Source organism: Pristiophorus japonicus, chromosome 4 (assembly GCF_044704955.1).
Source record: "Pristiophorus japonicus isolate sPriJap1 chromosome 4, sPriJap1.hap1, whole genome shotgun sequence".
In the NCBI taxonomy this organism is placed as follows: Eukaryota; Metazoa; Chordata; class Chondrichthyes; family Pristiophoridae; genus Pristiophorus; species Pristiophorus japonicus.
The window spans coordinates 216,752,005-216,775,717 of record NC_091980.1 but is presented as its reverse complement, the minus strand read 5'-3'; the positions used below and the strand labels follow the sequence as shown (position 1 = coordinate 216,775,717).

Here is a 23,713-nt window from a genome sequence, read left to right as displayed (position 1 = left end):
GTCCAATTTGATTTTTTTGTGATGTCTGGCCACGAGTCCGACAATGGGCAGGAGGTGGAGGGTAGGAAGAGGTCCAAACCCTTCTCTGACGAAGCCAACGAGGCCCTCGTCGGGGAGGTGCACTCACGGTGGGCCCAAATAACCCGGGGTGGGCGTGGGAAACCTCCACCCCGGGCCTACAGGAAGATTTGGAGTGAGATTGCCGACGTGGCCTCGTCGGCATCTCACGAGGCCCAACTTTTCACTTTTTAATCGAAATGGGCAATAGCCTGCCTTTTTGGGCGCTATATGGGCGCTAGCCCAGCGATGTCAAGTGGAGAGTCTAGCCCATCATGTCCAGTACATATTGGATGAAAATGCAAGTAGACTTGTCGTCTTTGAATTTGAGTTGAACTCATGCCATTCAACTGATGGTGGTGTGTTTGTGTTTTAGAATCCAGTAAGGAGAAAGAAAAATGGCTTTATATAAGCAACAACAACGGCAAAGTAACCTTTAACAGCAAAATCTTTGATCAATGTTTTTAAATCTTTCAATTTAGCAACAGTTGAAAGCATGATCAGTTTTTCTTTAAATAAGGCAGAACGCAGCATTAAAAAGATTTTTTTGTTTGGTCCCTCTAAATAATAGTAAAGATAAAGTGGGTTCTCTTGACGAATAGGGTGGAGATTGGGGGACAGACTCAGGGTTGATTTTAATCAGTTACTGTAAGTAACAATCATTTTTTCAGATGACTACAAATTCACTTCACTAGGAATAGCATTTTTTGACACCAGCACAGCTGTCAAAATTGAATTTATTGAATTAATTGCCAGATTAATATTTGATTCCTATCAAAGTATGGGGAAAAATGAAATTAATTTGCCTCTCCAGTAGGGCATTGGTCAACAGAAACCATAATCCAGTCGGTTTGTTTTTATAAATACTGAAGACAAGTATTACTTTTACTGTGGTTGGAAAGGAGCCATTTTTTTTAAAGAATCCAATTAGCTCAATAAATAGTGAACTGAGGCTGACCAAAATTGTTACAGAACTCACAGGGGAATCTGTTGGTTCCTGAAGATTTATCATTTTGCGTGTTGTAAAAGGTTCCTTTGACAATTGTAGGAATGCCGTTCTTACTCAAAGCTTCAAATCCAACAATAATGTGAAATATTTTTTAACAGAAAACAAATTAAACACGAGCAAGAATAAATGCAGAAATATCTTTTCTGGTTCAAAATTCCTTCACCATTTTCTGACTCAGCATTCTACCTAAATAAATATCTATTTATTACAAATGTTATTAAATAATAGGATTAACAATAGCATTGACAAGTCTAAATCCTCTATTCATTTTATAAATTATTTATTTCTCACAAAGGCTATTTATGTATTATGGCTCCAGCTAGCAAACCTTCTCATGCCTCTTTCATTCAATGATTCATCAACATGCTTTATTGATATGCAGAATATACTCTGGATTCAGAGCAGCCCATACCACTGCCAACACCAAGGGAATAGCTCCCTCTTCCCCAAAGTGTATTTTCAGCAAACTGCAACAAACTTTGCAGGCCAGTTACATTTTACAGTTTGTGTTATTCGGCAATTTTGGCATTGCATTAACACTGCTGTGTAATTCAGGTGCAAAGTCATCTGCAGTACATTGCAGTGTAACTGCAAACTTATGTGAAGGCAATGTTATGAAGTTGTCAAGCAGTCCATTGAACCACATGGGAATTTTTAAATGAAGGGAAATGAAGATGTGAGTCCATTTCTATGGAAATGTATCCAGTTCTCTTGCAGTCTAGTTGTAATCAAATGTATCCAGTGTTCCCATCAACCAACCTTCAGGAGCAATTTCTCATCTATGTATTTTCATCTAGTCTTTTTTCTGAATAGAATACCAAACCTTAGGGCTGAAATTCAGCCTCCAATAAGGCCTCTGGCCGCCTGAAAGCGGTGGCTATGGGCGGTGCCGAAAGGCTGGCAACTTGCGGCCACCTGGCCGACGCTCACTAAATTCATCTCGGGGCTTTTTACTGCTGTGTGACGATCCGCCCTGCTCTTGCAGATGCGTCTTGAAGATGTCATCAGAGCGCACTGACACGGAGCTGTCCCGGGAGGGAAATTCACCTGCAAAAGTCACCCAGCCGCCGCTCGGTGCCCCTGACAGCTTTTTGTATCAGTGCACTCCTTGTTGGGCTTTGTTGGCTGGGGGTGCAGCCGCCCTTAAAGGGGAGGTGGCACTGCTGGCGATGCCATTTTTATTTTGTCAGCCAACTGCCAGGCCGGGCCGACAATTATGCCCCTGGGTTCGGCCGGGCCACCAACAGGCAGCCTGGCACCCTCTCTTGGGTGCTAGGCCACTGGCCTGTACGAAAGCCTCCCTGGTGGCCCAGTGGACCTAACTGAAAAAGATGCAGATCTCGCAGCGGCTCTCCCCTTTAACTGAAGGGAAGAGATGTGTTGACGTGCCAGCGCGATGATTTCATTGGTGCGGCGCTGATGACTGACAGCGGCGGAGACTATGTCCCGCCCCCACTTCCGTTAGTGATGCCCACTCCGCTCTGCCCTCACTTTCGCCCCCACGATGAGGCCACTTCCGCCCCGCTTGAAAAAAAAGTTTGAGGAGCTGAATTTCTCCAGATAGGCCGCCGCATCCATTGCGTTGGCCAAAAGACTTCAAAAACAATAGGTCTGCGCCATTTCAGGCGAAGGTGAATTTCAGCCCCCTTAGCTGTCTCCCCTATTTTCTTGTTGGATTCTCCCAGTAAATGTTATTCACATTCTGTTGTTTTTCCTTTTTGGAACCACAATTGTGATCTTTCTCAACCTTTATTTCAAATGTCTGCACATCTAATACCCATTTGAGAGGTGCAGAACTTAACACTTGTATTTTAAAACCTGTTAATAGATTATTGCACCCATTAGTTGTATTTGTATGGAAGTAGACAATAGATTTGAACAACCTCCAGCAGTTGTTCTTCCTTCCCTCTTAGTTTTCTTTGTCATGGCTTAACTTGTCCTATGAAAGGGGCCTCTTCACCCTTAGCTCCCCCAGTTTCAAATAAGAGTTATATCAACATTTTAACCTGTCTTTCTTTTTCAGCGCTGATTGCATTTCCAAAATTTCGGTTCTATTACTAAATTCCATCATTCATAGTTTTCTTCTTGCCTCACTCAGATTTTTTGAGTTTCCTACTCAATAAATATGTATAGTGTAATGAGCAAAGAGGGGGAGGAATTCCTGAAATATGTAAAGAGAACTTTCTTGATCAGTGTGTTTCCAACCCAACGAGGAAGGAAGCAGTGCTGGATCTAGTTCTGTGGAATGAAGAGAGGCAAGTAGAGCATGTTTCAGTGGGGGAGCATTTGGAGAACAGTGACCATAATATCTTCAGGCTCAGAATAGTTAGGCAAATAGTTACTGCCAGCCGTTAGCGCCCTGGAGAGGCGGGGCCTTGGCGTAAATGACTTAGCGCCCGTGTTCAGCGATGTCACGCCTGCTACAAACTTTGGTTCTATCAGGGAAATCATGATGTTAGTACACATGCAATGCCTTGCTAGCGCCAGTGACACAATCTTCAGTTTTTGCGTCTCACTTACCGGCTGACGGGGAACTCGCCATAAAAAGTTGGCGTTCACAAGTCACAGTTACGATGCTGGGACAGTATATAATGGGAGTAGCAATCAGGACACAGAGGTCGCGGTGAGTGCTACGTATTCTTCTAGCAGAGTGCGTAGGTGTTGGCGTGGTGCGGCTGCTGAGTACTTACCTTGACGGCTACCATTTCGGCACCATTGACGGGTTGTATTTCGGATCCATTGCCGAGTAGTATCTTGCTCTTACCTCCGGCAACTTGATGGGGGCAGTACTGGCATACCACGTCATGTTGCGGTGACTACTTCGAAGGCGCTGGCTACACAGACGGGATATGGCCAATGTGGGTCCATGCCGATTTTGGGGCAGGAAGCCTTACCCGCCCCAATGTTTACCATGCGCATTCTTCGTACCTTGATATGTCCAAGGAGCAGTGCATAAGAAGGCTGCAGTTCCGCAAGGAGGTGGTCACGGAGCTCTGCCACCTCCTGCACACAGACCTCAAGTTGAAGTCGGCAACAGGACCTTGCTTTCAGTGCCAGTGAAAGTGACAGTAGCGCTCAACTTTTATGCTATCGGCTCCTTCCAGGCTCCTGTAGGCGATATAGGCAAAATCTCGCAGTTTGCAGTATACTGCTGCATTCGTCAGGTGACTGACGCTCTCTACAGACGATGCATGGACTACACAAAGTTCAGCACATCCAGGGAGAACCAGGATCCAGGCTTCGCCAAGATGTGGGCTTCCCCATGGTTCAGCGGGCCATTGATTGCACGCATGTGGCATTGCGCCCCCCCCCCCCCCGCAACAATGGAGAGCTGTTTTGCAATCGCAAGGGCTACCATTCTCTCAACGTTCAGCTGGTCTGTGATCACAGGCAGATGATCCTCGCTGTGAATGCCCGCTATCCTGGCAGCTGCCAGGATGCCTTCATCTTGAGGGAGAGCAGTGCGGCACAACAATTCCAGCCGCTGCATGAAGGGCGTGCCTGGCTGATTGGCGACAAGGGGTATGGTCTAGCCATCTGGCTGATGACTCTCCTCTGCAACCCCACCATCCCTGCCGAGCAGCGCTACAACAGCAGTCATATTGCAACCAGGACCATTATAGAGCAAACTATCGGGGTTCGAAAGCAGCGTTTCCGCTGCCTTGACTGCTCTGGAGGGACCTTTCAGTACACCCCTGATTGAGAATTCATTTTTATCGTTTGTGCTGCATGCTGCACAACCTGGCCATCATGAGGGGCCAGCCATTGCCACCAGGGATAGCAGCTGCACCTCAGGAGGATGAGGATGATGAGGAGGAAGATGAGAAGCATCAGCCATGGAGGAGGCAGCCTGAGACTATTGCCACTGCAAGGGCTGCTCATCAGAGACTTATCGCGTGGCGATTCTAGTAAATGACGAAACATAAGCCAAGTGGCCAGCCTATTCACCTGGCAATGTGCTGAAGATATCTGCCCCACCCTCCAAGCCTTCGAGTATATAAATCACACCACAATAATGTAAAGTCGCGACATAACCTTTATTAACATCAACAAGAGTGTGCTGTAAACAAGCACAACACAGAGCCATCAGCAGCAGCAAATTATGAATGAAACAACACCCCTGCAAACATAATCACCCAGAGGCAAGTGCAACTATGTACATGCCTTAATATTCCAATAAGGTCAACATATATGTCCACAATGCTATCATTGATTAGTGGGACCTCCGCAGTGATTTACCACCCCTTCCTTTTCCCCCTCCCACGCCGCTTGCTCCTCCTCAGTAGGTTCTCAGTGCCTCCAGCAAGGCTGAGTGAGCGTTGCTCTGTCAGTGCCGCAGACACAGCTGATGGCCCAGCAGGACGTCCCCGACCAACTCGGGCCCTGAAAGGCCCAGCTGCGGACTGCACCACTTCAGCATGGGCAGCAGCAGTCTCAGCTGGATGGGTTGCAGACAGCACCAGGTGCAAAGGCAGAATGGTGGTGGGAAGCAGAATGACGTCATCCTGAGAGGGGACATTATGTTCCATCTCGAACGACATGCTGCCCTCCCCCGAGGCAGAGCCTCAGTATCCGGAGCAATCTGGGGGAGCACAGATTGCTGGCCTGTTTCGGCACCGTTAGCTCCCCGTTGGACTGATGAGAACCCAGACACGATAGCAGCAGTCAGTGCTTGCATGGCATCAAGTTGACTCTGCATCAAAGCAGAATGAGTGTGCATCAGGGCAGAGAGCGCATTGATGCCACCACGCACTGATGACATGACAGAATGCAGGCCTTGCGTGGCTTCAGCCTGGTACTCAATGGTTACTGCCACATCAGCCAAAGCCCGTGCCATCATGTCTAGGACCCCATGGTCACTTGGAGCTTCCAGCATCCATTGGTATCTACCAAGGATGAGCTCGATGGACTGCTGAGTCACAAGTGCAAATGTTGAGGCGGACTCCTCCATCCTCACAGCAACAGATCGCTGTGCATCCGCAATGATTGTCTTGCGACAACCTCCAGCTCGGGTCCTTATCAGAGTGCTGCTGAGCATCATTCAAGCGTGCACTCACCCTCCGGGGAGCTGGCCCCCGAGTTTCCCCTCCCCCTGGCATTACTGGGTCCCGGAGCATCACCCATTTCCAACTCCCCAGACCACGCCCTCCTCGACTGAGGTATTGTCCTCGTTCGCTGAGGCCGCTGGCTCCTCAGTAACTGGGAAAGAGGTGTCCTCCACCTCCCCCACCATCCACTGGATGGCTCACATATAGGCTCCTGGGTCTCTGGTTCATCATTTGAAAGCACAAAGCCAGAGAAGAGTGGTTTCCTGCAGGGGAGGGAGCCAGGAGTGGGAAAGGCATTCTGAAAAGCCAGTCTCATGGAAAGTGGGCAAGAATTGTGGTGTCAGGGCTAAGTGATCTGATAGAGGATGCAAAGGTCCTCAACATACCGTCACTGTCCCGAGGGGGCTCGGCGTCACCCGCCGCCACCGCACCCACTTGTGGGCCCATGAGGGCCGAAACACATAGCTTGGCCTGCAAGAAGAAACAGAACATCTGAGTTAGTGTCCTTCTATCTGTCTGTCCGAAGTGCCTTGCATAGTTAAGTAGATGATACTGTCTGGGAGTCTTCACAGGTTGATATCACTTGGAATAGTTGCATGCACTAGGCGTGGCAATGCTGCAATTTGGTGGCCAGCACCTAAGAGTTAAGGGGAGGCTACCATCTTCCACATGTATCTGGAGACCGAGGAGGTAACAAGACCATGGTGGGTCTCAACAATGGAACAGGAAGGTTAAGTGTGCAAGCAGGCCAAGGGAGTGACTGAGGCTGCAAATGCAAACTTTGCACCCATGAAGAGCACGGGGTCTGACACATACTGATTGAGGAGAGATTGCATTCACTATATATTGTGCTCAGAGCATGGCATGCTACGGTTCATGTGAAAGATACTCACCCTTATGAACCTTGTCCGGTCATTGAACTTTTTCTTGCACTGCATGGCTGTCCTTGGCACCGTGTTTCTCACTGACACACTCTGTGCAACTTCCCTCCACAATCTGCAGAACATCTGCCACTGTGGCCTCCTACCAGTCTCGCTCCGCAACAATTCACGTCGTCTCTCCACACCGTCCTGGAATGCATCCAAGGCGGCGTCGGAGAACCGCTGATGAGCTCTCGCCTTTGCCATCTTCCCCCTCACAGTAAGAGTGCGTAGGCAGCAAAGATAAGTATGAGGCAGTGTGGTGTCATATCACCGCCTGAATTTAATCCACATGGCACCAGTATGTCTGTTGCATAGATACAAATACTGATTACCACTCAAATTTTACCTCCCTACTTACCGCCATTTAGCACCTCAGGAGTGGTGTGTAATGCTTGATTTACTGCTCCAATCACCTCCTTAGGTGCTAAAACTGAATTTTGCGGTTGGCAGCTGTAATTTACTGCCTGGTGGTAAAATCACCAGTTTATAGACATGTAGATGGACCAAAAAGGAGATGGGCGATACCGAATTTCCACCCCTTAACTGGAGGAGAATTAACTTTGTAAGTTTAAAAAGGTTCTGGCCCAGGTGGATTGCAATCAAAATTGGGAGGCAAAATGGTAAATGTACAATGGGAGGCCTTCATAGAGGAGATGGTTCGGGTACAGAATAGACATATTCCCATGAGGGGGAAAGGAATGTCATCCAAAGCTAGAGCTCTCCCTGGATGACAAAAGATGTGCGTCAAAAAAACAAAACAGAAAAGGGAAGCTTCTGCCAAATATAAGGCACATAATACAGTAGAGAATGAAGCTGAATATAGAAAGTACAGAAGAGTTTAAAAAAGGAATAAGAGGGGCAAAGGAAAAGTATAAGAATAGACTAGTAGCTAACATAAAAGGGATCCCAAAAGTCGTTTATAGACATATAGATGGACCAAAAAGGAGATATTCTTGTGGAGGCTGAGCGCATGGCTGAGGAATTAAATGAGTACTTTGCATCTGTCTTCACTAGAGAGGATGCTGCCAATGTAGCAGTAAAAAAGGAGCTAGAAGCAATATTGGATAGGATAAAACTATATAAAGAGGAGGTATTTAAAATGTTAGCAGTCCTCAAAATAGAAGAGTCACCCGGTCCAGATGGAATACATCCTAGGTTGCTGAGGGAAGTAAGGGCTGAAATTGCAGATGCTCTGGCCACAATTTTCTAATCCTGCTTAGATATGGGAGTGGTGCCAAAGGACTGGAGAATTGTAAATGTTACACCCCTGTTTAAAAAAGGGAATGACAGCGAAACTTTTAGACACAACAATCCGGGACAAAATGAATTGGCATTTGGAAAAGTATGGGCTAATAAATGAAAGTCAGCACGGATTTGTTAAAAGCAAATTATATTTGACTAACTTGATTGAGTTCTTTGATGAAATAACAGAATGGATTGATGAGGGTAGTGCAGTTGATGTTGTGTTTCAAAAGGCGCTGGACAAAATACCACATGATTAACCTGTTAGCAAAATTATAGCCCATGGGATTAATGGGACAATGGAATCATGGATATAAATGTGGCTAAGGGACAGACAGCAGAGAGTAGTGCTGACTTGTTGTTTATCAGCAGAATGCTTCTTCTGACCTCACAATAATACTTTGGCCTGCTGCTGGCCCATGCATGCTTCCTGCTGGATTGTCTCCTACTCCAGGCTCCGACTATCAGCCAGATCCAGGTAGGATCCCGCTGATATTCCGCCTTTTCCAACCATGCACAGCTCGCCAGCTGCATGCCTCAAATGCCTCAAGTCTCATGTCAGTTACAATGGGTGTGAGGTTGGTCCGCTCCACCCGTTGTGCTGTAACCTTCACAATTCTCCAGTCCTCTGGCACCACCCCATAACTAAGGAGGATTGGAAGATTGTGGCCAGAGCCTCCGCAGCTTCAACTCTTACTTCCCTCAGCAATCTAGGATGCATCCATCCGGACTAGGTGACTCTTAAAATAGGTCCACAGTTTTCTTATGTAATACCATTACCCATGGCATCAGCATTTCCCCCTGTTGTTGTATGTGGAAATGTTTGGCTATTATTTTTTTTGTTTGATTACTTGCTTTTCTTGTGAAAGGAGAGAATTGTAAAGTTTTCAGTCAAAAATATCAATAAAGTAGACATCAATAAGATGCATAATACTTTTACTAAATACTTCACAATTTAGAATTGCTTTATCATTAGTAAGAATTGTGTTGTTCTAGGTTTTACAAAAGCTGGTTTTAATATTTTCACAATTACATTTTAATAACATTCTTCTCACTTTAAGAATATATCTGAATTGTTATCTTAACTTGGCAACTGAGCATTTCCTATTGTGACTTTATTATTACATTTGAAATGAATCTTTTCCAACATTCAAGTCTTGTAGTTTAAACTTTAAAATGTCTCAGTACTCTGTAAATCATCATCACATGTACTTCCAATGTAAGATAAGGCAGCATGTTTGCCTTCATGTATGTTATGTGTGTTGGGTATCTTGAATGAAAACAATAATTTAAATAAATACAAGCAACATTATTGATAATACCACTTCTGACTATCTAAAATTGACAGAATGTGCTGAAGGATAAAATTACCCTTAGGGTTTTGAATTGTAGCCTTGGTTATGATTAGTCTCGACCGACTCAGTAGACTGGCTTTAACTTTAGGTAAGCATTTAAGTACAGCAGGATCCCGTTATCTACTAGAGATCACACAAGAATATAAAGTATTTTACGATGATCATTTTGAGACACATCTGCACAACTTGTGTTCCTTTACTACTTCTAAAGAGAACTTTAATTATTTTTTTGTTCCTGCCAAGGCCCCTTTCTTTCATGTAAATTGAGTCATCCAGAGTCCAGTCTGCTCCTGGTCACTGTAAATGCTTCCCCATTATCAGGGGACATGAATTATGTCTGTAGTAGAGCACAACAGCCATTTTAACTGCTCTTCCTTAGCAGCAATTGCTAGTACATAGCCATCAGTCTTGTTCTATAGGCGGAACCCCCTGAAATATATCCCATTTTGCCCCCATTTTTGCCACAAGTTGAATTTTTTACTGTTTAAAAAAAAATTGAACTTCAAAAAAGATATAAAGTATTCCTTTGGAAAGGTTGAGTTTATGCTTATAAGATTTTAGAACCATGGAAATTTACAACACAGAAGGTTATTTGATGCATCGTAGATGTGTTGGCTCTTTGCTAGAGCAATTCAAACAAATCCCACTGCATTGCTGTCTCCCCATAGCCCTGTATCTACCTCTGTTCAATGCATAGCATAGAATAAAAAGAGAGAGATTTTGCTTGGGTGGGGGAATTTTGTGCTTATTAAGGTGGGAGATGGCAATGCCAGGAATGGCAGCTTTCTTGACATTGCACCACCTATTAGCATGAAGCACTTCTCGGGTCATGTACAATGAGGCAAGTACAATGTAGGATACAGAACAGTGCCTCAACAATATGCCTCGACATCAGCTACAAAAGAGCGTTCCTACCGTGCACTATTTCCATTTCCTATATCAGCATCCTCATGTTTGCTGACTGAGATTGTCACATTTAATGTCAATCCATGTCAAGTTATTGGCAGCTTTTTACTGTTGACTTTCATCCCTAAGTACTAAGTAGAATCTGGCTGAATTCATCTGACTTCGAGCCCTCAGTCATCATTAACAAGCTACTTTCATCCCAGTCCCTTAATAGATTAATTTTATGATATATAAAACTGTCATCAGTCCTTTTCCCCTTAGAGCTTTCCTCAACCGTTCCTAAGAATGTGGTAAAATTATAGTTACCCTGTATTGACTATTTGCATGAATGTGGTAGATATTAAAGAACTGCTTTAAAAATTCTATATGGAGAGAACAGTTTGTTAATTACACATATATGAACTTTGGTGAAACCATTCTACCAGATTTCAAATGTGTACATTTTGAATATAATTCATTCCCACTGTACTAGGTCTATTTAACACAGGATAGCATTGGTCAATATATCTCATTAGTTCTATTACCTATAAAAGCTACAAATGCTTATTGTAGCTGAGACATTTTGCAGCCCTATTTCCTGAAAATTCATATCAGCAGAAACTTTTGCTGCTACATGTTCATCAACTTGCATGAAAGCAGGATGAGACCAAAAAGCTTCATTTAAAATTTAAATTGCACAATATTAAATCATGTCTGCTCATGCAAACAGCTTTAAAGCAAACTTTAACCAATTACTATAGCTACTTTCTGCAATATTAGCATTTCAATGACTGCAATCACAAAATTATCAAATAATTCCGACCCATAACATCATTTTCATTTCATCTGTGCTGTCTTTAAAGTCACAAGAGGAATATTGCAACTTGTCTCCAGTTACATTTAACATAACTTCCTTTTTATGATATTTGCAGCCTTTGAAACGCTTTGATTTGTATATAAGAAAACATTCCCTACAATCCCAGTAATTTCTCTCATAATAGCTAAAACAACAAAAAAGTGCATAAACATACCTGATTTATATATAAGTGGAGTTGACTATATTTAGTTTTGAATTTCTGTAAGTTTTTAAAGTAACAAAAATCCAGTTCTTTGATATAAACTGTAGCTCTAAATTTTGCAGATTGATTTTCTGTTTATTATGTAAAGTAGTCCTCGCATTTATTTTTTATAACTTTTGTACTGTTGCATAACATAAATAAAATTGTCACAATTTGTTTGAAAAAAGTTGAAAAGGGGGTTTTGAAAATAGGGCCTATATTTCTGAAATAATCAATAACGTAACAGGATATCTTTTTCAATCCTAACACCACAACCTGACAAGTATAATGCTTACTGACATTCTGTCGGGCCGATCTCTTGCAATTTTTTGGAGTGAGTCCAAATAAATCATTCATTGCAAGCTCTAGCCCATATTGGACCTGGTGCTGGGAGCTTCTTAAAGAAGAGATGGGGTAAGCAGGAAATGGCATCAGCAGGGCTGCAGCTAAAATGTAAAGGAATGTAGCCACTTAAAAGTAGGAGGCTGTATAAGGGATAAAACATGTTGCAACCTTTTATTTGTAAAGATAAAGCTTTTCCAAAGGTAATATGGAACAAAAAAAAGGTGACAAAATAAATGTGAAAACAGAAAATTGAAATTCTGGGCAAATGTGGCCTCCCTGTTTATGGCTGATCAGGTGCAGGTGCTCCTGCATGTTGTGGGTGTAAGAAGAATGGCCCCCCGGCAACCAAATTTTAATTTGATTTGATATGTTTTAAAGTTTAATTTGTTTTAATTGCCGGGTTTTTAGTGTCCCCCTCCCCTTTTATAGAGGGCACTTGTATATATATCTCTGGTTTTACTGCCCCCAAAAAACCCACAAAAATCACAAAAAAAAACAAAAACAAAGGGCATGTGAAAAGTGTTTAGAGTGTCCCCCAGATCGTGGGGCACTTGACTTAAATGTTTAATTTTGTCCTATCAAAAGAGTTGTAAGAAGAATGGCTCCACCGGTACGCTCACGGCCTTCCGCGAGAGGTGGGCGCCGGAGGGACTGGAGTGCATCGTCAGCTCCGGCAACCAAATTTTAATTTGATTTTATATGTTTTAAAGTTTAATTTGTTTTAATTGCCTGGTTTTAGTGTCCCCCTCCCCTTTTATAGGGGGCACTTGTAAAATGTATGATTTTAAAGCCCCCCCAAAAAACCACAAAAAAACACAAAAGAAAAAAAAAGGGCAGTTACAAAGTGTCTGGGGTGACCCTCAGATCGGGGAGCACTTGATTTAATGTTTAATTTTGGTTTCTCCAAAAAAAGTTGTAAGAAGAATGGCCCCGTGTGGCACTCGAATACACCCCCTATAGGACAGCAGTGCAGCATGGCGGTCAGAAGGTGGTGGCAGGGTTAATGCTCTGTACCATACCCACACAATGTGGGAACTGGCATGGAAACGGCACCACACCTTAAGAAAACAACAAAGGTAAGACTATTTAAATTTGATAGGTAGTTGACCCAAGCATGCATACTGCAAAGTCTTACCTTTCAATCTGTTCCATATTTGTTGCTGGCTCGTGCTAAACTCTCACACAACCTGACAGCTCTGTCTTTCCTGATCATGTATGCTCAATTAGGACAAACATTCAAGTTACAGCTGATACTCTTGGCACACTCATATTGAGTGCCCTTTTTGTGAAGCTACCGGCAGAGCAGCGCAACTCGGACAGCAACTTTTGGATATTCACATTTAATTGCGCATTTGCTCCTTGTCTGAAGTTACTGTACCTTTCACACATAAATAATGGTGAGCACCATTAACCTTGCCATTAGTTTGACAGCAAATTCTACCTCAATCTGTTGTTCTTTTAAAATTCTGCTGCAAAAGTATTTACTATAGTATTGAGAAATTTAAAGACATCAGAGCAATTTTACTTTTCGACTAGTACCTTATCATTCACCTACGTATATTACAAACAACGTTTTAATTTTTTTTTAATTGTTCGCTTAAAAGGTCTCTTTGGCAGATGGTATCCCAGATGTGCTCCTCGCGGTCTGGGTGCATACCATTGGTAGAAATCAGCAGCGAAACTTCTCAGTATCTATGCCAAGCTGCATCCCACTACGGATTTTCAGTGCTATAATGTATATATACACATAATAATTTAAAGCGTTACTTGGTTTGCGAAAGATTTGGTGCCTCAAGGTACCTCACATGACTCCCTTTAAGAAGAGTTGGAAAACTTAAATAATAGAAAGGCAGATATGAATGATTCCTTTCTATATATTTAAATAAAAATAAACATTTTTGGGGGTCTCCACAACATGCACCATTTTCCAGTTGAGAGGGCAGGTAAATGGCCTGCTCTCACTCAGACTTCTGCTAGTGCCATCCTGTAACCAGATAGTAAGAGGTGCACACGTGTGCCCACGTTGATACCCCCTATGATTTTCTGCCCCATTGTAACGGCCTAGCTAAAGTTGGGGAACCCACCATTCGATGAATTACAGCATGCATCAAACTCTATCGCATCAAACTCTATCACTCCAAACAGAAGGTAGGGATTAAGTTTTAAGATAAAGCAGTCCCAGTTCTTTCTCAAGTTACATGATATGTGCTTGCATTTAGTACAGATGGGAAAACCTCAAGAACAGCTGACTCTTTATATTATACATGTAATAACCTGCACAATTCTACACAAATATGAATGTACTACATTGTAAAGAATCACCATATCTGCCAACTTAAACATTTTCCTAACCTGCAGTGGCCAAGTATTTTTTTCTGGATTTATTGCAAGATTTGTTGCTTGTTTGGTAAAAAAATACATTCAATAATAATAGAACTTTGATTACACATGTATAGTTTTATGTGAAATTCTCCTTAACAAAGTCATTTTATATTATCTTTATTGGAAGACTTGACTAGTATAAAGCAGTTTCATATCATTTACAATGGTGCCTAAAGCATTAGTTTGCTTCATTTTTTTTATGTGTGACTGCAAAAGGTGCCATTGTAAACTATATCGAATGGTGACCTAGAATCCTATTAAATGTGGATTTTTCAGAACGAAAAGCATGAATTTAAACATCTACAGTTTAATATTTGAAGATAAAATAAGAAGTTTTGCAAGAAAATTAATTATTGCTAGTCAAACCTGGCAGAAAAAGAATTCATTTTGAGCTGATGAAACATCTTATTGAAAGTAAAGCTATCACTGTATGTTTTGTATTGACTTGAACCAATCATTACCAGTTTTTTTTTCTCCAGTGCCCCCTATAAAAGGGGAGGGGGACACTAAAAGCACCGGCAATTAAAACAAATTAAACTTTAAAACGTAAAATCAAATTAAAATTTGGTTGCCGGGCGTGATGATGCACTCCAGTCCCTCCGGTGCCCACCTCTCGTCATTACCAGTTTTAATTGAAATGCATCTTCATCTGTATCTAATTAGACACAACTTGATTGTTAAGTCATTCCTCCAACAGCTCCGCCTAGTTGAGAAACAAGGGTGCTTAAGGTGTATCTAAAAAAAACCCATAGTAATTAGATTGAAAGTGGATCAGATTGGTAAATCCCTCATCACTCACTCCTCAACCAGAACAAATAGTCTTTTCCTTTCCACTCTGTCAAAATCCTCCAAAAATATGTTTTCAAACCCTGTTAAACCTCCCCTTAACGTTCTCTGCTCCAGTGGAAATAATCCTAATAACTCAAGTCTCTTCTTATAACTATAATTTCTCAACCCTGGCACCATCCTAACTAATTTACATGGTAAACTCACTGTGGCTTTAACATCCTTTATATAATGGTTGTCCAAAATTGGACGTAGTACTCTAACGGTGTACTAACCACTGCTTTGCACAAATTTACTGTTAACTTCTTTACTCCTGTGATCTATGCCCCTATTTATAAAACCCAAAATGCTGTTGACCTGTTTTATGGCTTTATCGACCTGCATTCGCACTTGCAAGGAATTATGTATTTGAACCCTTAGATCTCTCTGTTTATCCACACCCTTCAGTGTCTTTCCATTAAGTGTATACTTTCATTTATTGTTTTTCCTCCCAAAATGTATTATCTCACACTGATTCACATTAAATAGCATCTGTCAGCTGTCTGCCCTTTCCACTAACCTGTCTTCCTGAAGTATTTTACAGTCTTCCCTGCTGTGTGCCAAACCCCCTACTTTTCTGGCATCAGCAAATTTTGAGACAGTGCTCCCTGTATCCGAGTCCTGATTCATCTATTTGTACAGAGAACAAAAGTGGATTCAGCACTGACTCCGGGGGTACAATCCCAATCCAATCTAACCAACAACCATTTACCCTAGCTTTCTGTCTCCTGTCCATGAACCAATATTCTATCTATGCTGCTTCAATTCATCGTATGCCAAAATACTTTTTACAACAAGCCTCTTGGGGGATACCTTATTAGATGCTTTGGGAAATCCATATATTCCCATTATCTATCCAATCAGTTACTTTTTGAAAACATAGTCAAACATAAGTTTCCTTTAATAAATTCTTGTCGGCTGTGTTCTTACATGTTTATTTTTCAAATAGTTACTCAATTCCCATTTAAATGATGTTATAATCTCTGCCTCAATAGTTGTGGTAAAGCAATCCACATTATTAAAAATCGTCAATTTTAAAATAATTCCATTGATCAAAAACAAGCAGATAGCATTTGAAAATTACCTGCCATATTTTCCCAAAATAAATCTACTTCACATTTATCTGCACTGAACTTCATCCGATGCCTATTTTCTCACTCAGCCTTCTGAAAATCCATATATACAAACAACACATTCTATTTATCCATACACTCTGATTTGTCATCCTGCATTCTTGATTATTCCAAAGTTCTCTGCCTAGTCACCCACCTTGCACCCTCCGTGAACTTGATCTCATCCAAAAATGCAACTGCCCGTATCCTACCTCGCACCGAGTCCTGTTCACCCATCACCCCGATGTTCACTGACCTACATTGGTTCTCGGTCTGACAACACCTCAATTTTGAAATTCCTTGTTTTCAATTCCCTCCATGGCCTTGCCCCTCCCTATCTCTTTAACCTCCTCCAGCCCTATAATCTTCCGAGATCTCTGCACTCCTCCAATTCTGGCCTTTTCTGCATCCACGATTGTCAGCCATGCCTCCAGCTGCCTAGGCCCTAAGCTCTGGAATTTACTCCTTAAACCTCTCCACCTCTCTACCTATCTCTCCTCCTTTTAAGACACTCCTTAAAACCTACCTCTTTGACCAAGCTTTTGGTCATGTCCTAATATCACCTTATGTGGCTCGGTGTCAAATTTTTGATAATGCTGCTGTGAAGCGCCTTGGGACATTTTACTACATTAAAGGCGCCATGCCTCTAATTTGACATTAGAATTCAAGACTATTCCATCTGTGCCTACGACCAAATCAGTTATATAAATGGAAATCAAGAGAACATCCAGATAGATGCATTGCGCACACCACTACCATAGCCCATTAATTTGAAAAAACCTCAAGGAACCAGCCATTTCATACCCTTGTTATCTGCTCCATGGGACCACCTGGTGGAAGGTGATGGTAGGCCTTTAGTAGCAGCGTTAATGGCCCCAATGTATAAAAATGGAGGCAAGGACCTAGTAAATGCCTCCTCTTTCTCTAATCATGCACCCATACATTTACCTTTGTCTCTACCAAGGTCTACAAAGTTGCAGTTTTTGTCTTTTTCAGGGTTTTTCTGTCCCATTAGTCTCTGTTGCCATTTGTGGTACTGCAGGGCTATCCCTGCTGCAGCATTGCCTCGCTTTCCTTCAGCTCTGGCTGGGTTCCTCTCAGTGGTGGGAATCTTGGCAGGAGCCAACCCTGCATGGCTAGTGGTCCCTGACCCAAAGAAATGGGTTGGGTTTCGGCAAGATTGAGAGTAAGGCAGAAGTCTCCCACTCCTGCTGGAAGGAAAACCCAGCCCTCGAAGTTTACTCACAGCTGAGGTAAGGTTAACTGGCCTATAATTTCATAGCTTATTCTCTTTCCCCTAATGTGAACAGAATGTGTAACATTTTCCACTCTCTAGACCTTTGGCACAATTATCATTTCCAAAGATTTTTGTAAAATCATAGTGAGTATTTCTGCTAACTTCTCCCCAACCTCCTTCACTAATCTGGGCTTCATGCCATCTGGTCTTGATGAATTTGTATTTTTAGTTCCATTAACCTTTTTAAACGCTGACCTTTTAACACTTATCTCCAATAGTGACTATTCCGCAACCTCCTCAAGTATTCCTACAATCCCATTTTCACCCTCTGAAAACTGGTGTGAGACATTTAATAAGTATTTCTGCCATTCTCTCACTCTCAAGTACAAGATGGCTTCTGGCCCCCTTTGTCTCTAACTGATCCCAACCCCTCTTCTGACATTGGTTATGAAATTCCTTGCTATTTTTGTTTATGCTGTCTGCCAGTCTTCTTTTGCACTCTCTCTTAGCCTTCCTAATCTCTCCTTTTGTTTACATTCTGTGTCATATTTTATATGTATATTTCATTAGTATTATAGATTTCTATAATAGAAAATGTACACTAAATTCAGACACTGTCATATCATACTATTGATATAATTGGGATGAGAACCTATTACATCTGAAGACACTTTGTTCCCAATTCATTTCAATGAGAAATAGAGTTGTCCTTGTTTGGATACCACTTTTTGATGCTCAAAATCCAGCACAGGAGATTTCTAAAACTGAAATATTGGTGTTACTTTGTAAGTGCTACCTCTAGTTGACTTATGAGGAGAAATGAAGTCTTGGCAACTGGAACATTGTGGTGACAGAATGATGCACTGAGACAGGAGATGGCATTGAACCACTTTATTGACTATCAACGTATTCGTCACCTATTTGGCAAACAATCATTTTTAACTTTAGAGGAGTGATTTAGCATTTTCACACCAAAAGAACATGCCAGTAGTTTGAAAAATACTAGATTTCTCCAGTTTTACAGAACACCTATAAATCATTTGAACACAGGAGCCTAGTGATTCTAACAGGGTAGGATTGAAATCGGCTTTGAAAGGGCTTATTCTTTGAATCCTAGTTTAATGCTAGATGAAGCATTTTGCAGTTGCACTGAACATCAGGGGAAGCTACTGTGCCTTGTTGCTACCCACAGACTATACCTCCAATGAATTGTTCACAGAATAATGTGAGCATTTATTGTGAACACTTCCAACATGCAAGATAGCTCTGGTCAATAGCAATAGAGGTGATTATTGACAAATGAATAAATATGACAATTAAAGATCATTTTATACAGGCTATAGAATAGGAATTGTGTGTTATTTGAAAACTGTAAAAACTACTGAACTACAAATTCAATAACTGAATGATTAGTTTAAAAAGTTGTATTTTGTAAACAGCAACAATACATGCCCAGTGTCTTAAATGCTACCATGTTGGGTTTTCACCAAGAGATCAGTAATCTAATCCCAGTTTTGACTTGCATTTGGATCTGGATTTCCCTTAGTGGCAGGTTTTCTTGTCTTGTTTTTAAAATTACGAAGTGGTTTGATTGAGTAAATAAGAAAAAACTATTTCCTTTAGTTGAAGACTCAACAAAGAGGGATCATCAATTTAAATCTGTCAGAAGGTAGGAAGGAGAAATGTTAGGAGAAATGTCTTGACACAGAGGTTTGTTGGAGCATGGAACACTTTGCCACAGAAAGTGATTGAGACAGGCAGAGACCATTGTACCTTTCAGGGGAAAGTGCATAAATAGTTGAAGCAGAGGAAAATACAGGGCTATGGAGCAAGAGCAGGACTGTGGCTAAGTTTTGAATGGGAGGGCGCAAGGAGGGGCGTGGCGGGATTTGAGGGGGAACAAACTGCATAGCACATTTTGGGCTAGAAATTCATTTATTGGTGATAGCGGTATTTACCGCAATGATGCCACTACCACTACGAGGCCTAAAATTCTGGCTTCAGTTTGCCCAGCGGTAAAAATCGGCATTGCACAAGGATTTGTGGCGCAAACCGCAATTTTTCTGCAACTTGGACCTAGGGAGGGGGGAGAACACCAAAACGAAAATTGCGAAAAACGAAAAATAAAAAATCACAAAACATTCACAAGACACTTAACTATTGAATCGCTGCAAAAGAATTAAAAAATAAAAACCTTAACTTACCTATTTTGCATGTCTTCATACCTACTGCTGTTCCAAGGGCTGCAATGTAGGTTTTTCCTGGGCAGTTTTTTTCGTCCTAACTACGGGTGCGCTGTGAGACAAATTTTTATAGAAAGCACTATTTTGAGTCTTTCACGCTGGCGATACGTACAAACCGCTGGCGCAAGACTTCTCTGAATTTCCCGATTCGCCATTTTTCGCCAAAAACGGCAAAATAGCGCCAAAAAAACGGGCGTAAGGTTGCCGAATTTTTAGCCCAAAAAGCACAAAACTGCAGAAGTAAGAGTTATTGGTGGATATATGTTAGAAATTGTGCAGGCATTTTAACATAAACCTATCATTTACCCCAGCAGTAATTTGTTTAATTCGTGTTTCAATGCAGTCCATGGGGGAGAATATTTCTTGTGCACCTAAGTTCAATTTTTTGGTAGGAAAATGAAATATTCAATTAGTTTAAGATCAAAACATTAGGTCACATTGATGAGGGAACCACTGCCATGTCTGGAATTTCCTTATAAATGCCCGATTGCTCAGCAGTTCATAGGTCAAGTGAAACAGCAGGGATGATTCCATTTGTAGTTTATAGATGTAGTGAGGTTTATAAGAGTTTTCTATAATTTCATAGTTATGTGAGTCCTAATTAGAGCTCCGAATACCATGGTGGAGAAATATTGCAATGAGCATCAAAAATGTCCCATTTTCTTACTGTAATAATATGATTTTTTTTATATGTCTGCCAAATTAGATCACCAACAAAACAGCATCATAAATAGTATAAGAAAATGCTGAACACTCCAGACATTGCAGAAATCAGTAGATCAGACTTGTAACAGATTTTACAGCCTGTTTGCAGTTTTATGCCTTTTTAACATTTTGTTAAATGCAACCAGTAAAAGATTGTTGGTATCCATGTAAGATGATACCAGTTGCAGTTAAAGATCTATTATTAAACATCACTTGTTCTGTTACACATTACATTAACACAACTGCCCTACTTCTTAATCTCACAGTATTTGTACATTGGAAATGCTATGGTTTCTTAAAGAACAACTAGTCACAACTTTCTTTTTTTTAAAGTTTTTTCACATTAAAAATAATTCCATCAAAGGTCATGCATTATCTTATTTAATGGCAAGTATATCAATAGGAAACATAGGTCTCTCGAGGCTGCATTGCCATTCAGTTAGAAGTTGATCTGTACCTCAACTTCATGTACCCACCGTTGCTCCATATCCGTTGATACCGTTACCGAACAAAAATCTATCAATCTCATCCTTGAAGATTTCAAGTGATGCAGCATCCTCAGGCTTTTGGGGAGCATGTTTCAGATTTCCAGTGACCTTTGTGTGAAAAAGTGCTTCCTGATTTCACTCCTAGGTCTAATTTTAAGATTGTGCCCATTTGTTCTAGATTCCCCCCGCCCGCCTCCATCAAAGGAAATAGCTCCTCTGTATCTATGTTATCAAATCCCTTTATCATTTTAAATACCTCAATTAGACCCCAACCTTTAAACACAGGGGAATACAACCAACAACCTGTCCTCATAATTTAACCTTTTAAGCCCTGGTATCATTCTAGTAAATCTGCACTGTATCCTGCCTAAGGTGCATTGCCCAAAACTGAACCACAAAATTAGTTCACTAGTTTGTAATCATTCCCGGGTTGCCATAATTTTGTGTATAATATAATGAATGTCATTCACGGATTAACTTTTTAAACCTTCATGCAGTCCTATGAGAAAAAGTGTTTTGAAACAGTAAGGCTTCACTTGTGGAGATGGCATCATCAATTCCCTAAGGTCCATGATGTAGATTTTATCTTCGACCTTTGTACTTATAAACAGTATAGTCTGATAAATAATCAACTTTCTCCTTAACCCCTTCTCACCCAGAAATGTCAAGAGTTTCATTACTTTCAATTGGAAGTGACAGGCCATTTGGTTGGTTTTGGGAATCATTAATGTTTTCAGCCCAATTTGCAAATGTTTGAATTTAAGATTCTCCAAGGTTGCAAACACCAACTATTCCCATTCATATACATTGGTTTACATAATAAGTATGCTTGTCAGCAGTCTTGTAGTCATAAAGAGTGATTTTAGGATGTAGGGGTATGTTCACTCTTCACAGTAGACCTAGTTTTGCCTTAGGCACTGTAGATAATGAACTGTTTGGGGATCAGCAAGGAAACACTTGTGTTTTTACAAAACTTTGTACACTTCCTTTCCTAGCCAAGTTAATGTTACACACAACAGTAACAAACAATTGCTCTCCCTCTGACCACCTTTCAAGTGCATGTGAGTGACCCTGAATCAATGTGACATCAGCTGACATCCCCCTGATGTGCCAAAGACCATAAAAACTGTCAGGAATACTGTCGGCCTCCAGCAAGCAATAAGGTATTACATTTGTTTTATTTTTCTTCTTTCTTGTCTTTAGAAGGGCCTACAACAGTAAAAAAAAAGTACATGTTCATGTATTGGAATGCGAAATCTGAGAGCATTCTCCTGAAATTAACAGTTCTGCAGTCAACGTTATCAGATGCTTTAAATGTCAACGGCAAAGCACCACTTGCATGCTGAGTTAGTACCCCTCATCAGTACTAAGTCTCTGCAGCAGACTGACATTAGCCCCAGTAGATGAGCTGTCCCAGTGACTGACATGTCTTCTTTTATTAACATTCTTTCTAGTTACTTTACTGCTTTCTTTCGATCTGTAACAAATGCAAGTTTATCAAAAAGTAGTCAAATTAGCATTCTTGACTAAAGGAGAAACAGCAAGGCATCCACAAAAAAATAATCAGCTACCTAATGTCTGGAACAAGCTTAAGCTCTCTGTAATGTGATCCTTACATGAACCATAATCTCCTGTTTATTTCCCCTAATGAGGCAGGAGTTAAAACAGTTGACCTGATCAGATTCAGATGGCAGCCCTAAAGGAGTGAGCCCCCTGCTGCATCTTGGGCCCGACACCCTTTGTTACCTCCAAGTGAGCTGAGACCAGGCTGTGAACCATGTAAATAGGAGGTTTCCAGGTTAATGAAAAGCCATAACTTCATCCCAGTGCCGCTGTGGAACTCTCCTCACTTCAACCATAGAACCACATTGTTGCCACAGCCTACTAATAAAGCTTAACAAATGTGTTTGGTGAAAAATGGCTAGGAGCTATATACTTTCAATGAATTAAAGAACTTAAAATGTTATGTTTTTCCTGCAAAAAATATATATTTATTTTAAGATTCAACAGAAACAAATGTGAATGACAAAATCACTAACAAAATGGATTATAACGTCAAAATTTAAGTTTTCTGACAATTGTAACATATTTTGTGATTATTGTTTAAATTAATATTGCCATCTCTATAATAGTAATACTGCATGGAATGAATTGTGCAAGTCACGATTTGATCGAATCTTTGAACTTTGTCTTAAATGAGAATTACTCTTCATGTGCAATGACAGTATTAGTCCTCACATTCTTAAAGTGTCAAATTTTCTGAATTCCTCATTGCCAGAACGGTATCCATTTGAAATGTGAAATGTGAAATAACCCAAATGCTGGACTGAAAGCAATGTGCAAGACAATGGAAAGTGAGAATTTCAAATTTTACTTTTATCATTGTAGTTGATTTAACTTCGAAACTAAAGTCTTTTTCATGTACATTGGCAAATTGCATCAATTCATGAACAGCAACCTTAGCATTCTCATATTATGTTACATGGTCTTTCATGCAACTGCTGTTTGCTGCTGTACTCAATTATAAGTCAAGAGTGAAAAATTTGATGTGATGTGAATCTGTGGTTAAGTCAAACGTAAGCTGCACTACCCTGTAAACTGTAACCAGAATCTATTTAAAACAAGCCAAGATGTTGGAATGGAAGGAGTTAATGTACAACAAATGGTTTAGTAGCTTATCAGCTTAATGATGAAACAGAATTAAACGGTTTAATGTGTCTGATGATATGCAACAAAGTTCCCATTTTGTTTTAAAACCTCTGATCAAAACAAGGGATCTAATTTGGTTTATTCTTAACA

General features: G+C 41.1%; 1 protein-coding gene across 6 annotated transcripts in view; it reads right to left on the bottom strand.

Annotated features, from left to right (window-relative positions):
• The window catches only part of slc25a21 (solute carrier family 25 member 21), a 760,401-nt gene that overhangs the window by 196,545 nt on the left and 540,143 nt on the right, over window positions 1-23,713 (bottom strand). Inside the window, exon 3 of one of the 6 annotated variants that reach the window (XM_070879100.1) lies at window positions 22,085-22,123. The exons of the other annotated variants lie outside the window; for them this stretch is intronic. Within the exon in view, the coding sequence (XP_070735201.1) occupies window positions 22,085-22,086 (2 nt within the window). The 5' untranslated portion in view covers window positions 22,087-22,123. The remainder of the gene's footprint in view (window positions 1-22,084; window positions 22,124-23,713) is intronic. 6 annotated transcript variants of the gene reach the window in all.